Raw genomic sequence first — 15,058 nt, forward strand, 5'->3', positions numbered from 1 at the left:
GAAGAGATCCTATGTCAAGTGAATGATCATGAGCATCATAACGAGTATTTCTGAAAATAAAAATACCAAACGATTGATTCATAGATGTGCATTCATTTGATGTTTTATGCAACAAACCCGAACTACCCTACTACCTTCATTATGAAGTAGCTGATAGAAATAAAAATTTCCTTGATTATCATAATCTTCTACTCATGTGGAAAGAAAATTTTCTAACATACGTAATTAGATTATTGACACGACATCTCAAAAACCCATATAAGAAACCATTTCATTAGTGGTTTCTTTTATATATGCCACTTGCTTAGAGAATCCTTTCTAACCCTATTTTATTGCTTCATTGTAGTGGGTTTTCTGTGCCACCTGCTTCCTCTCGCTCCTTTACCTAGGATCCAGCTCCTCTCCAGCTCTCTGCTTGTTCCAATTCCCTCTACCCTAACACAATCAATGTGGAGACCACCACAGGCAAGTTTCAGGCCAGAATAGTACTGGATGTTTCATCCCTACCTTGACATATATGTTAAGAGTTGGATAGATAGGGAGTTGGAAAAGATTCAAATTCCACCTTTCTTTTCCAGATCAATATTTCACTTTCTCATGATCTCTAAAATGTGCTTTTAGTTTTCTTTTTGCTCCCATTGATCATGCATTTTGCAAAAGAGACCTCCACAGTGGCCACATGAATCACCATAGGAACTACAATTAGAATAGGATTCCTGAAGGCAACAACACATCTCCTGCATCAGCATGAGAACCAATTGAAGCATGAACAAAAGCACCCACAGCGACAGATTCTTATATTTTGAGTGTGTGAAGCAGTTTTTTAGCACCCTATAGCTATGTGTGTCAACCTACAACCAATAACTGCACCAAACTCACCAAACTCAGAGCAAACCAAATTGATATGAACTATTTCTGTATTTGTATAACAGAAATAAACCTGTCCTCTATTTAAGACCAACTAGGAATCATATCCCAGAACTGAATTGGAACCATAACCGAACAGAAACTAAACGAGTTCGAATTTAGATTGAATGCTAAGACAACCCAGTTCTCATATCAGATTTAGATAATGCTACAATAACTTGAAACCAAAGCGATTGACACCCTTTCTTATGACTGGATTCAAGATAGTTCATGCCTTATAACAGTGAGCAGTCTTTATTCCTTTGTTCTTGGTTAGATTTCAATATTTTCCATGGAAAGTTGGAAAACCTGTAAAATATGAACGTATTTCCAATAAGGATCCACCCAGCAACACTCCATCAGATCATTGACAAGCAGGGCCACCCCACAACATCCTGGCTGTGGCTGTTATATTAATTTGTTTATTACAATATTTTCTATAAAACAAGAAACTCAGATTGCAGTGTACCTTCTGCAAAACTTTACTCCCACACAACCATCAAATACCACGAAATCTGTGGCTTCAAATCGGGAAATAGAACAACGTTTAAGAGCTCTGAAATCCTACAACAAAGGCCAAAATTTTGAGCTAAAGAACTTTAAAAAAATTACATATCAATTTTGTGTTCGACGTGAGCTTCCTATGTTCACCCACGTCAAAGATCCTTCCCTGCATCATTATTTTTCTGAGTTACGAAATTTTCATTTAGTAGGGGTAATTGATTGGCTCCTTTTGCATGGTTTTCTGTGCGAGCTCTGTCTGCTCTTTAACGTGCATTGAGTAGAAACCAGTGGCTGTAGCAGCAGATGGAGCACGTCCAACATATTTGATGTCCTCGATGGATCCTCTGCCCAATGCCCTCATAGCAGTGCAAAGGCGAGGTGCAATGTAACTATACGCACCCATGTTCATTGGCTCTTCCTGGCACCACACAATCTCAGCATCTGAAGAAAACCACAATGAAACAAATGGCTAGTCAAGACTAAATATCTAAAAAGAGGGAAGGATACCAATATCAGTCTAGGAAGAAATGATCAAGAAGTACTTCCCAAAGATCACAATTCTGATTCATAATAGCAGGTCTGTACGATTTTGTAAGGATTTTTCGCCCTCGCAAGGGATTACCCAATTCAAATTTCAGATCGTCCCAAAAGATTCTGTTTTATTTAGTTTTTTATATTCTGCCAATTCATTTAGATCATTGTGATTCTGATTTTTATCTGCTCAAGTACAGGATGCCCATATTTCCGCTTGGATGATGGACACATGCCTTATTTTAATCCTAGTGTCACCAAACCTTGAATATGGTTTGTCTCTCCTCTCCTCTCCTCTCCTCCCAACCCTGCCTCCATCCAATTCCCTACACCTTTTCCTTCCTCCGGCTTTCAATTATCTGCCATTTCTTATAAACTGGACACCACATCGTCTATTTGAAATTTCAGAGTAATTTTGAGCTACTTCACATGTTGAATATTTGATACAAACCAGGTTCTAGGGTTTGGGCTATTTTAGTAATTTCCCTAGACTTAGGGTTTGCCAGAAAATTCCAGCAGTAAAGACAAAAATATCATGGATCGCCAAGGTTTGGTAGAAAAGAAACCAAATAAGTTTGGATGGTTGAAAGGATGGCTATGGGTCAACCCAAAATTCTTTGGAAAGGGTTTGGAGAAAAGGGAAAAAGTTAGGGTTTGATCAAACCCAAGATGGGATAGTTTACTAGGTAGTAGGGTAGCCAAAATAATATTAGGGAAACTAGGAAAGGTAAAAGAAACATGTGGTTAGGGTGTGGAAGGGTTAAGGGATAATTCTTGGGAAAAGGGACAGGAAAGAAAAGAAATGGAAACCTGCGATTGGGTATGGGAAGGGTTTGGGATGTTTAAGAAAAATTAAAAGAGGTCAATTACATGTTCAACTGGGATGGGAAGTATCTAGGATAAGGAAGGAGGCATATGGGATCTAGCGGTAAAGGAAGGGAGCAGTTTAAGACTTGCGGCAAGGGGGGGTGATCTTGCTGAATTCTTGAAAGAATTCTGATTTTCTTTTCTTCTTGCTTTCTTCCCCCCCCCCCCCCCTCTTTTCTTTTCTTTTCTTTTTTTTTCTGCTGCAAGAAAGAGAGACTCAGAGAGAGAGACCGAGAGGACTGAGAGGGGAAAGGGAGGATCATAGGGCAGGGACAGGGGCGGGAAGGGTTCAACAAGATCGTGGCGGTAGGGAAAGGCTTCGGGTGTTGTGCAGTGCAGGGCTGGGGATGTTGCTGGTCTGCTTGCACAGAAAGTAGAGGAGGGCTGGGATGGGTTCGATGGACCTAGGGGAAGGTGGGGGAGGGCAAGGGGTTTGTACTTACTCAACTGAAAAGGCTGCAGTGATTGGATTAACTGCTGTGGAAGATGAATGCTTGCTGGAATTGATTGAAGACTTGAATGCCTGAACGCTTGAAGATTAGAATGCTCAATAAACAACCACAGGGTCCCCCTCAAAAGAACCCTGCCACCTCTTGGCAAAACACTCAATTCATTAACCAATCCAGTATGAAAAATTTCACTGCAAGAATAGGGTACTTATAGCCTGAAAATAAGACTCTTAACTAGGATTGGGAATCCCTAATAGATAGGGTTTCCAACTCTAGACTACTACACTCAAAAAGAATCAAATTACTACAAGACCACAACCCCAGGATTGAAATCTTACTAACAAACTTTATATTTAAAATCACATGCTAATTAGATAACTTAGGACTCAAGCAATATCTTTAAATCAAAATAGGACTCTCAAACAAAAGTAGACCTAACCCAAACTTGCAAACTAGACTCAACGAAAATTCTGGAAAATTCTAAAAATAATTTCATAAGTAAAGGAAGGGCTAAAACGCCCAAAATACCCCTCAAAATGTGCTTGGCCAGCTTGGGGTGGCTTCTTGGAGCCATCTTGGGGGGGGGGGGGGGCACAGGTTTTGGCCAGGGGGTGGGGTCTTCATGTTCACATCAATATTACTAGCATTTTTTTTCTAGGAAACCAGACACCATATCATCTTGTTGAAATTTCCAATTAACTTTGAGCCACTTCAGATGTTGGATATTCCTAGCATTTCTGGCAAACCAGATAACACATCTATTTGTAGTTTCCAATTAATTTGAGCTACTTCAGATGTTGACGAGTTGGTCTCTTTCTGAAAACCCCTCTGAAGACACTGCAGCACCAGAAGCTTGGAAGAGAGAGCTTTTCAGATTAAGTTCTGAAACAGTTTGGTGGGTTCAACTGAAAATGATGCAGCCATCATGAGAAACAATAGAGGGTTGTGACATCATCAGTAGAAATTTGAGAAGACTACATCAGTGCTTGTGAATGGGAGAAATGAGAAATCTGATGGTTTGGCTTCATGCTGGACACAAACTAACTTCTCTGATTGAAACAGAGAAAAACAATATGGTAAGAGTAAGAGAAGGAAGAAGAGGGTCAAGAGGGGCGAGAAGTAGAGAGCGTGCAATTGAGCATAGAGAGAGAGTGGGGGAAGTGAGAAGCTGAGAACTTGCCAGAGGGCAGGGCTGGTGAGGCTAGGATTGCAGAGAAGGAAAGAGCCAGGGACCCAGGATAAGAGGGTTGTGGGGGGTGTAGTCCAGCACCAAGTCATCCGCCAACCATCTTTATTCAGTGCCCTGCAAATCAAGAAGGAGAACAAAGAGAAAAGGGATCCAGAACCCGATGCTTCTGCAGCACCGGAACTTGCTGCTGCAATGATGCTCAATGGTCAATGGCCTCAGAGGAGACCAAGTGGGCAACGGCAGAACAATGATGGTGGCAGTTTGGGTTCAAGACTTCAAGTTCAGGTGTGAGTGCCAACTTGAGAGGGAGAGCAGATAAAAATGTTAAGCCCTAGGATATGAATGAGACACTTGTCCATCATCAAACAGTGCACTTCATAAAATATGACATCTCATAAATTAAGCCGATAAAAATCCATTGTGATTCTATCCTTTGTGGTTTTGTGTTCTACTAGCCCTATCTTCTCGAAACTAGAACACATTGAAGGGTGACTCTATATCTCATAAGTCCTCATGGTTTGAAGATTCTATGATTAAAAGAAGTCAGCCTTAGTGTTGTTATTGTGAAAAGATGCTCTATAGAGATTTGCTAGAAGGCATACTCAGTTCCAGTTAAAAAAATATACATATTAAATTACTTCTCGAGTGAGTAAAGACATACTTGGATACCGCTTCAGTTCTCTCTGGATGAGATCATATGGGAAAGGGCAGAGCTGCTCCACCCTACAGACAGCAACATCCTTTGCATCAACTTTCTTCCGCTCTTCGTCAATCTCATAATAAACCTGGTGATGACAAATTTACAAAGATAAGTTAAAGAACCAAAAGAAAACACATAAACCAGCTAAACTCCAAGCATTAAAATCAATAAAGTTGAATGCTAGGTTCAATTTTAGTGGTTCCCAAGTACAAGAAGACATTTGATTTAGTAGGCAGACAAAATGGACCAGTAAATGTTTCCTTGGCAACTGCCATAAACTTGCCCAATGAAACGGAGGTCACTGAAAAATAGTTAAATTACGTAGAGAAATCAATTAGATAGAAATATCAACACATGGGATCACTGAACATTACATCGTTATAGCAATTGACACCACATCATAAGGTATAGTGAGGATTGACTACCTATACTTTGTCTGTCCTAATAAATTAAAAAATAAAACAATGGGAAGGACCCCCAAAGAAAGCAGAATACCTTTCCAGAGCAAAGGACCAAGCGTCTGATGCCATTCTCAAGATCAGAGTGGAAATTCTGGTCTTTAATAAGGCGCTTAAAACGGGTCCCTTGCTTGTCAAAACCTGGGTGGCCTTGTACATCATCAAACTCAGATAAATTTGATTTGCAGTCCTTGTGTCGAAGCAGATTTTTGGGTGCCATCACAATGAGTGGTTTCCGGAATTCCCTGTGTATCTGTAACATGAAACCCAATCAACACAACTGAACCTCAGCCTAATTAAGCACAGCCATCAACACAATTCTTGTTTTGCAAATCAACAGACTATGAAACACAGAGAAAGAATATAATATAGAAACTGAAGGATATCCGAAGGATTGTTTAAGAGGACATACCTGACGTCTCAAAACATGGAAATAGTTAGCAGGCGTTGTTACATTAACAATCTGCCAATTGCACTCCTGTATCTGCTTGCGCAGCGTCGAATCCATCTCAGGTATCATATAGGGATTATCATCACTCATCTGCATGTATCAATTTTCAAGGACACGCCATTAGGAAAAAGAATTTCACTGTTGCCCACAGATTCAAGAAATAATAATACCCGCAGAGATATTGGGATAGCAAGAGAGTTTGTCAAACATGGCAACAAAGCTGAGTATAATGGGCTCCTCAAAAATGGTGGAGATAGGGAGAGGATTTATGGTATCAGGGAGGATGATTTATACAGGACCCATAGAACTGGAAGCATAATTGCATCAAAATGTAAGATCATGCAGTGGTCTCCCTCAACTGATTTACAATTGCAGCAAAGTATTTCTTTTAACCATTCTGCCTTTAAATGGCATCAATTTATGGCTGAGTGAATGTTCCCTGCATCAATAGACTATAATAATGCACCAAACTTGTTACAACGGAATAAAGTAATAAAGCAGATTTCAGGATTCCAAATGAATCAGAAGACAGATTGCCAGCCTCATGGTCACTGTAGCACATGTAACCAGAAGGTCCTCCCAGAATGTTTTCCACAGGATTGTAACCCCCGCCCAACTTCGATGGGGCAAGCTATAGAGTCAGTGGGACAGAGAAAACCAAGGACTAACAGTTGATTGACCTGTCAGGCAAATCAGGCCATAGGTCTGATAATTGTTATTGTAGCATTAGCCTTTTTAAAATGTTTCACTACATGAAGCAGATCAGGCATTAGATGTTAAGACAATACCTGAAGATAACGCTCCAATCGTGCACTTGAATGTTCAGGGCCCTGGCCATCATATCCATGAGGAAGCAGGACAACAAGCCCCGTTTGTCGCAGCCACTTTGACTCCCCACTGCTTATAAACTGATCAAATATTACCTGAGCCCCATTTGCAAAATCACCAAACTGGGCTTCCCAAATTACCAAAGCATTTGGATTTTCCATCGAGTAGCCCAACTCAAATCCAAGGACACCAAATTCTGAAAGAGAGCTGTAGAGGGATAATGCAAAAGTTGAAGCAATTAGAATCCACACAAACTATAATTTGAAAGAGTAAATATCCCAAAACAAGAATGCTAAACAAAAGTTTAACTAGGAAAGAGATACAATCCAATACAACATACAGAATCGATGATTAGGATTCACCCAGAAAAAATGGAAATATGAAAGTGGTCTATTTTAGTTATAACATACCTCCATAAATAAACAGACTCTGTTACAAGAGAATTTCATCTTGCAATTCTTTAAATTTAAGTTGCAACAAAGATAATACAAGAATATATCATACAGGGCTTTAAGTATCACCGGGCATTCTATCATATCCTCTCAGTATCAGTTGGCAGCAAGGTGATACTTATTTTTCAAAAATATGTGTATCGCACGGCAGGAGCCACGCACTATCCAATAGTTGGCCAACACAGTCCAGTACAGGACTGATAAGGTCATATGCTAGCAAAACACATTTGATATGCTGATTCAGGCAAGAGACATTACCTACTATAAACACGCAAAACAGAAACCATGTGTGTGATACAAAAATCAGCAAACCAGCCAACATAAAAACCACATTAGTCTTTGCCATACCTATAGTGCTCAAATAATGGATCAAAGAAGATTTGGGTGATAAAGTGGAAAGGTTCCATATCTTGTTTCTTTTTTTCTTTTTTTTTGCCGGGGGTTGTTCAAATGTCTCTTTTTTCCTTTTTTGGGTGGAATCATTAATTTATTTAACCTCGAAGGCTCTTGGAAATTTAAAAGATCTCGTGAGGATGGCTTCAATATTACCAAGGAAGCTCATTAAAATCCCATAAACCCAAGCCATGAACATCCTAAGAAAAGAGGAGGGCTGCAGAGTAAATGTTCTGCCATTAATACTCTCTGGAAGTACACCAAAGTGAAGGAGAATGTCGGATCTAGCTTCCAAAATTAGTTATGACTTGAAAACCTCAAGGATTAGAAATTGGAACCAATCATGCTTCGAAAGATCCACTTTAGTGTTTCCCAGAACTTCTCTCTCCCTTTTCCCTACAAATGTGTGTTCAAATCTCTTTTGCATCACCAGTTTAGGCAAAAACAACTAAATCTTTGGATTTAAGACTATTAATCCCTTTGATAACCCACCAAATATTTCTGCATCGAGAAACACCAGAAACAATTCTGAGTGTTTTCAGAAGCAGAAACACTATTTTAGGCATTTGATAAAACTTGCTTCTAGAAGTAGAACAATACCAATAGGTGTTTGATAAAACCTGTTTCTTAAAACAAATTTAGAAATTGTAATCAAATTTAAGAAAACTGCCATTGTAGAATTTAAATCCAAGCATCCATTCTATCTCCAGCGTGCCAAAGGCTCCCCATGTATTCACCCACCTCCTTGAAGACTCTCTCAAGAGTAAAGCTGTAAGCTTTGCTTGTCATGTAATCCTTTACATAGCCAGTGCATTCAAGGGGGATTGTCTTCCATGGGTTTAGGTTACTAGCCTCAACTACAAACCTCCAGCTTGTACACTGTAACTGCAGTTCATCACCGTCCAATCCTTTCAAATGAGTTTCATGGGTTTGAGGGTATCCGAGGATTAAAGGTTTAGGAAAGAGGTGGGAATTAAATTTCTCTTCTGCAGAAACAACTGAAGAGAGACCCAACAAGAGAAAAACTCCCGAAAGGAGATTCATGAGAGAACGAAGAACTATTGACAATTCAAACCCATCTGTATCAGAAATTATACAGGGATTGAACAGAAGAAGAAAAGGAAAGAATTGGGTTTTAAGAGTTGCCGTAGAATAAGGCATTCATTTCTTTATGTGAACAGTCCTCGTTTCTGAATGCTTGAGGGAGAGAGATAGAGAGACACAGAGATAACATGAGAACCAAGAAAAAGAAATAAGGAATGGTAAGAGATCCAGTTTGGACATTGTTTAGTTCCCAATCATGAATGCCTTTAAAGTTATATAGAAGAATAGGGGCCCACATCCAACTCCAACTCTCGTCCTTCTCTTCCAACTTCAACTCTCATTCTCCTCCTCCAACTCCAACTATCATCCTTCTGCCACACATGGAAGAGCTCTAGCAGAGTGTCAAAAGGATTTTAGCAGGGTGATTATATTTAGAGTGACAAATTCCATACACACTCCTTCTAAAACTGTTTCTCTTAAACCCAACCCGCATTTGTTGCATCGGAAGTGTCTCTCGAAGCAAAAAAAAATTAATAAGTTCCAATTTATGTTACAAAAATCATGTGAAACAAAACAGTTTTCGGCATATTTTTCTGCTACTCAAAGCAAGAAACACCAAAAACTGTTTTCTTGTGGGTTATCAAACGGGTCCTATATTAACTTACACACTGCACATAAAGTGCTTATGATTTAAAACTGTGTACATCCATGCATTTCTTGACCATTTCCATGCATATCTTGCATCAATCAAATAAGATACACCTCCTGAAATCACCCCAATTTTAATGTTTAAATCCTTGATATCATAACAGACATTTGGACAACTTCAAACCTTGCTCAACAAGATTCCAAGACACCGCTCTTGGTAAGAACCACAAATAATTTCATGCACATGCAAGTATACAGAAGTTGTCCGATCCAAGCGCTGATGCATGCTTGCACATGCAAGAGCTAAGATTGAAATTGGCAGCCAGATTACACTACAAATAGGCTATAAACTAACCTAGAATATAACAAATAGGCCAATTCAGCAAATCCAGTCCCGATTCCTTAAAGCATGCATATACAGATGCACAATGACAGTGACACACTGGTATTAATTGTGATGTATCATATCCCCATGTAAGAAAGTTAAGAAACAGAAAAAACACAATCCCCATGCACATCAGTATAACTAGAAGTAGCTTTTAGAGAGAGAAAGACGAGGTTGAAAGAAAAGTAAACATCACTACCAGCCTAAAAGTTCACTAACACAGAAAAATGAACCAGGATTTTGAAATTAGTGACAGAGAAAGAAAATTCACACTTTAACATAGATAGTTTTACTTGAGCCTCCATGTATGAAAAGGGCAAGTCCGAGAGGAAGCCCAACAAAAGAAGGCTGAAAATGCCCAAAAGTACAAGTTTCTCATTCACAAAAATATTCCACGTTACTCCCATAACATGGGGGAAAAAAAGGTAATTAGAAATAAACAGGAAAACAGAAAAGTGAAGATATGGGTATATGATAACAAATAAATGAAAGTTAAGTGAGTTACTGAACAACACCTGTTGCTGACAGTAAACATCTCCTCATTTTGGTTTGCAACAACATGGTCCAGTGGGCAGTACTTCTCCCCTGTTTCCTGATCATGAAGTACTGAATGACGGTGACTAAATGTACCTCTCTCAACATCCTGACCACTTAACCTGACATGGTTACCCTCCACTAGCAATGTAGCAAAAGCAAGTGCTTCGCCAAGTGCCCAATCAATGCCTTCTCCTGTTTCAATCATCTGAGCACGCTGGTCAAATATCTTCTTCACGGCCCGATGAGGTTTAAAAGTTTCAGGAAGGTTTGAGATTGCTTTGCCAACAGTCTTCAGGATCTCTGGCTTAACACTGTAAAGCACAGAAAATCAACAGTAAACGACTGCCAAAAGTCAATCATCATCCACAAAGAAGAAAAACATAAACAATGTTGAACATACCCAGTATTACGAATACGAGAAATCTGCTCAGGTGATTTAAATCCAGACCAATAAGCAGAAAGCCAATCCCTTCTCTTTGGGACATAGTCTTTACTGTTCAAAAATTCTTCGTTGAGAATGGTATTAACTTTGTTGTGTATCTTGTCAATATCTTCTTGAGAAACTTGCCCAGATTCCAGGAGCTTCTTCTGATAAATCTCCAGAGCTGACGGATGATTTCGAATGACCTGTTAATATCCAGAAGCATCAGCAGGAAGGAAATTTTGGTAGGACTATCATCGGCAACCAAACCCTTATATAATGAAACAACTTCCAGGTTAGATAGATGCTTCAAAAGGAACCCACCTCCCCCCCCCCCCCCCAAAAAAAAAAAAAACCCAAAAAAAGGGCTGAAAAATACTACATTTATTCTAAAAAATACTACATCTATTCTAACACCATAGAAGTGTTAATTTAAGCGGCAAGGAAGGAAAGAAGGAAAGGAGAACCAACCTTATACATTTTAGGCTGAGTGAAAGATGGTTCATCAATCTCATTGTGCCCAAATCGGCGATAACATACAATGTCAACCACCACATCAGAATGAAATGTCTGGCGCCACTGTGCTGCAAGTTCACATACATGTACAACTGCCTCCAGATCATCACCATTTACATGAAAAATAGGAGCATTCAAGGCTTTAGCTACATCAGTACAGTACTGTGAAGATCTCCCAGACATCGGATCAGTAGTAAAGGCCACTTGATTGTTAACCACAATGTGAATTGTCCCACCAGTGGTGTAGTTTGGAAGGGCACTAAGATGAAGAGTCTCATAGACCACTCCTTGTCCTGCAAAGCTTCCATCCCCATGAATCAACACAGCCAAATTTTTTGTCCTATCTACATCATTAGAGTAGTATTGTTTAGCACGAGTTTTTCCAACCACAACAGGGTCAACAGCTTCCAAGTGACTAGGATTTGCAACCAAGGATAGATGAATTCTCTTCCCACCCCTTGTTGGCCGATCATAAGACGTACCCAAGTGATACTTGACATCACCGGTCCCCGTGTAAAGGCCAACTTCATCAATAGGTTTTATACCACCACTGAACTCACTGAAAATTTGAGCAAGTGGCTTCCGAACAACATTGCCCAAAACATTTAGCCTTCCTCTGTGTGACATCCCAATAACAATTGTCTCAACCCCAAGATCTGCTGATCTGTCAAACATCTCTTTCATCCCAGGTATCAGAGTTTCTCCACCTTCAAGACCAAACCTCTTTGCAGCCGTCCATTTTGTGGCCAAGAAGTTCTCAAACTGTGTGCTCCATATAAGCCTATCAAGCATGACTTCACGTCTCTGTGGGTTGTACTGCCTTGGGGTTGGAGTCTCAATCTTATCCCTCAACCAGTTACACTGATCACGATTGGCAATATGCATGTATTCATACCCAACGCTCCCACAGTAGGCTTGTTCAAGCCGGGTGAGTATGGAACGAAGGGTTTGCACAGGGCGGTTTTCGGACAAGAATCCAGCCATCCTCCAAACCCCAAGGAAGAACTCTCTGTCCAGATCAGCTTCACTAAACCCATAAAGAGCAGGGTCCAAATCATCGGGGATCTCACGTTGTTCCAGGTCCAAGGGATCCAACTTGGCTTTCATGTGGCCATTAACCTGGTAAGCTCTCACAAGCAACAATAACCGCATACTTTCCTGAATGGTTTGGCCTGAAATTCCAGGAGACGACGCAGCCTGACCAACAAAATTTCTGAAAAAATTGTCCCATGACTCATCCACGCTATTGGGATCGGCTTCCCAAGCCCTTTGGAGTTCTTCCAGGTAAACGCTGCTCGTACCGTCGAGGAAGCTATCAGTCAATCTTGAAAGGGGCACAGGACGAGGAACGGGTGCAGCCTGCGCCTTCGACGCAAAGACGGTAGAGTGAAAGTTTCGGCTTTGCGCCGGAAGCACCCTTGTCCTAGTCACATAAGATCTCGTCTGGGCTAAATTTCTCCTGAGAGCTAACTTTGCCGCACTAGAGGCAGCTCGAAACCACGCCATAGCTACCGATCCCAATTCTAATTCAGTTTCAGATTTTCCCCTCCTCAGCCAAGTTCAAATCCCGTATTTTTTTCACGCTAAATACACCTACAACAACAAAAATTGTGGAAAAAGAACAAAATTTTGTTATTAATGGCTAACTTTCCTCTTCTATCAACCATTACCAATTCTTCTTTTCTTTATTAAAAAAAAAAACCCTTGATCGAAGCAAGTTCAAACAGATTTATCATTAAAAAGGTCATACCTGATTCAATTAGCAAAGAAAATCGAAGAATCGATAACCAAAATCAGTTGGTACAGAGGAAAGGATCGAGTAGCAGAGAGTAAGAAAAGAGAAAAAGAGACGATTTTTGGAATCGAATTTGTACCTTAAACGCTGAGAATCGCTGCAGAGAGAGGCAAAATGTGCTCCGACGCCGTTGCGCCAGGTTCAGGCAACTTCTCGAGAATACTTCAGTCATGGCCGACGGCTCTTTATGGTTGCCCTCATCTTCTTCAGAAGGAAATTCTTCTTACCATTTTTTTATTATTTATGACGACTCTATTCTTTCTTTTCTTAACAAAAGTTACATAACTACTGCAAAGTGGACCGAAACAGAAGTGAAAACCGTTTTCAATTTTTTATCGTTACCAAACCGATTTCAATTATACAATACAAAATTACACAAGGGCAAAATTTCCCTCTCTTTCTTGTACTTTTAACTCCCTATTTTTTTAATATACTTCACCCTAAAATTACACCTCTAACCAAGGTCCAAAACGTTGGATAGTGTCTACGTGTTGGTGGCTGACGACACCATCGATACAGATACATTTGGCTGACATGTCGGTGACTTTTGGCAAGGGTGTAGATGAAAATTTGACCCTTAGTTTAAATGTAAATTTGAGGCTAATTTAAACCCACCCATAGCATTTATTTTGATCTAAAACATCATTTAATATAAAGTTTCTGATTGGCACATGACAGGCTATATGCGGGCAAAACTGGAAGTTTGAAAACTCATATAGACTAATGTAAAAATGCAAAGATAACACAAATACACAACTGGTAAAGAAAAGTATTAAAGTCTACAATTCATTATACAATTATGTTGGTCTGAAACATCACTTAATCTAAAGTTTATGATTATCGACATGACACGGGAGTCCCGCTTGATAGGGGAGTTTGGCAACGCCTACTAATGTAAACATGCAAAGAGTTCACAAATACACAACTGGCAAAAAGTTGACATGACTAAAATTATATTGAAAGACCCTAATGTCACATTTTGTTGCTATTAAAAATGGTGAATTTGGCAATATATAGCCGAAAAATCGACTTTTACGCACTCGACAATATATCGCATGAAAAATTTTTCAAAACCCGAATGAATTTCTATTAAAAATGGTGAATTTGGCAATATCACCGACATTTTGTATATGTCATGTCGCCCCCCCCCCAAGCGATAGGGCGATATATTGCCAACACTTTGTACCGTGCCTCTAGCTCCCCTCAAAAAAGTGGAATTTTATTCTTTTTTTCTCCACGTGATAACTTAAAATTGGTAATTTACTCTTTATTTTTACCTTTTAATTTATTTTTATTTTTTGTCATTTTTTCTTTCTTTTTCTCCCTTTTGTATGTTGACTTTTTTTTTTCATTATTTTTTGCTAGTCAACTGTTCGTATACATATACATATACTATAAGTATTACTATAAATATATCAACCTATCAATTTATAAAGTTCAAAAAATAATAATAAAAAATAGGCAATTCAGAGCTATTAAGAATGTTTATAATGGAAAAGGTTAGTTGTATCGATGTAAAGTAACAACATACATCAATTGATGGACTACACATAAGAGAACATAGATGATTTCACAAAAGACAAGGTGAAACACATTGCAGAATTTTGCAACATGCCTTGCATTTTTCCATTTACACTATACAATTAATGATTTTTTTTTTTTTTTATTTATCAAGACCGATTACATTGACTAAAAATTGAGAACGAACAACATGATGAAGCATAGATATATCAATAGTGATTTTTGCATGCTTGAATAAAGAGAAGTGGAATGATTTAAAATTAAGAAATCAAGAAAAATTAATTATATACCCAAAAAAATTGGTTGAGAGGTGATGAGGAAAGGAAGGCGTTGTATAAAGTTTGTGAAAATCCATAAACCCAACTTTATTGGATTCATATCCCTTATTCCACAACATTAGTATCTCTAATGATTCATTATTGTAAGCCTACTTACTGAAATATTGATTGAATGATTGATACTG

General features: G+C 39.1%; 1 protein-coding gene across 1 annotated transcript; it reads right to left on the minus strand.

Annotated features, from left to right (window-relative positions):
- Window positions 1-1,270: 1,270 nt before the first annotated feature.
- On the minus strand, window positions 1,271-13,321 carry LOC149023446 (uncharacterized). Its single transcript, XM_089143978.1, has 9 exons — window positions 13,154-13,321; window positions 11,235-12,872; window positions 10,743-10,969; window positions 10,321-10,653; window positions 6,844-7,090; window positions 6,017-6,145; window positions 5,642-5,857; window positions 5,108-5,231; window positions 1,271-1,851 (listed from the first exon to the last, which is right to left on the minus strand). Exons 2-9 carry the CDS (start codon window positions 12,783-12,785, stop codon window positions 1,613-1,615), a joined length of 3,066 nt encoding a protein of 1,021 aa, XP_089000104.1. The 5' UTR covers window positions 12,786-12,872; window positions 13,154-13,321; the 3' UTR covers window positions 1,271-1,612.
- Window positions 13,322-15,058: the final 1,737 nt, after the last annotated feature.

The sequence above is a fragment of the Hakea prostrata genome, chromosome 2, assembly GCF_041222555.1.
Source record: "Hakea prostrata isolate BN-2017 chromosome 2, UWA_Hpros_2, whole genome shotgun sequence".
NCBI classification, from domain to species: domain Eukaryota; kingdom Viridiplantae; phylum Streptophyta; class Magnoliopsida; order Proteales; family Proteaceae; genus Hakea; species Hakea prostrata.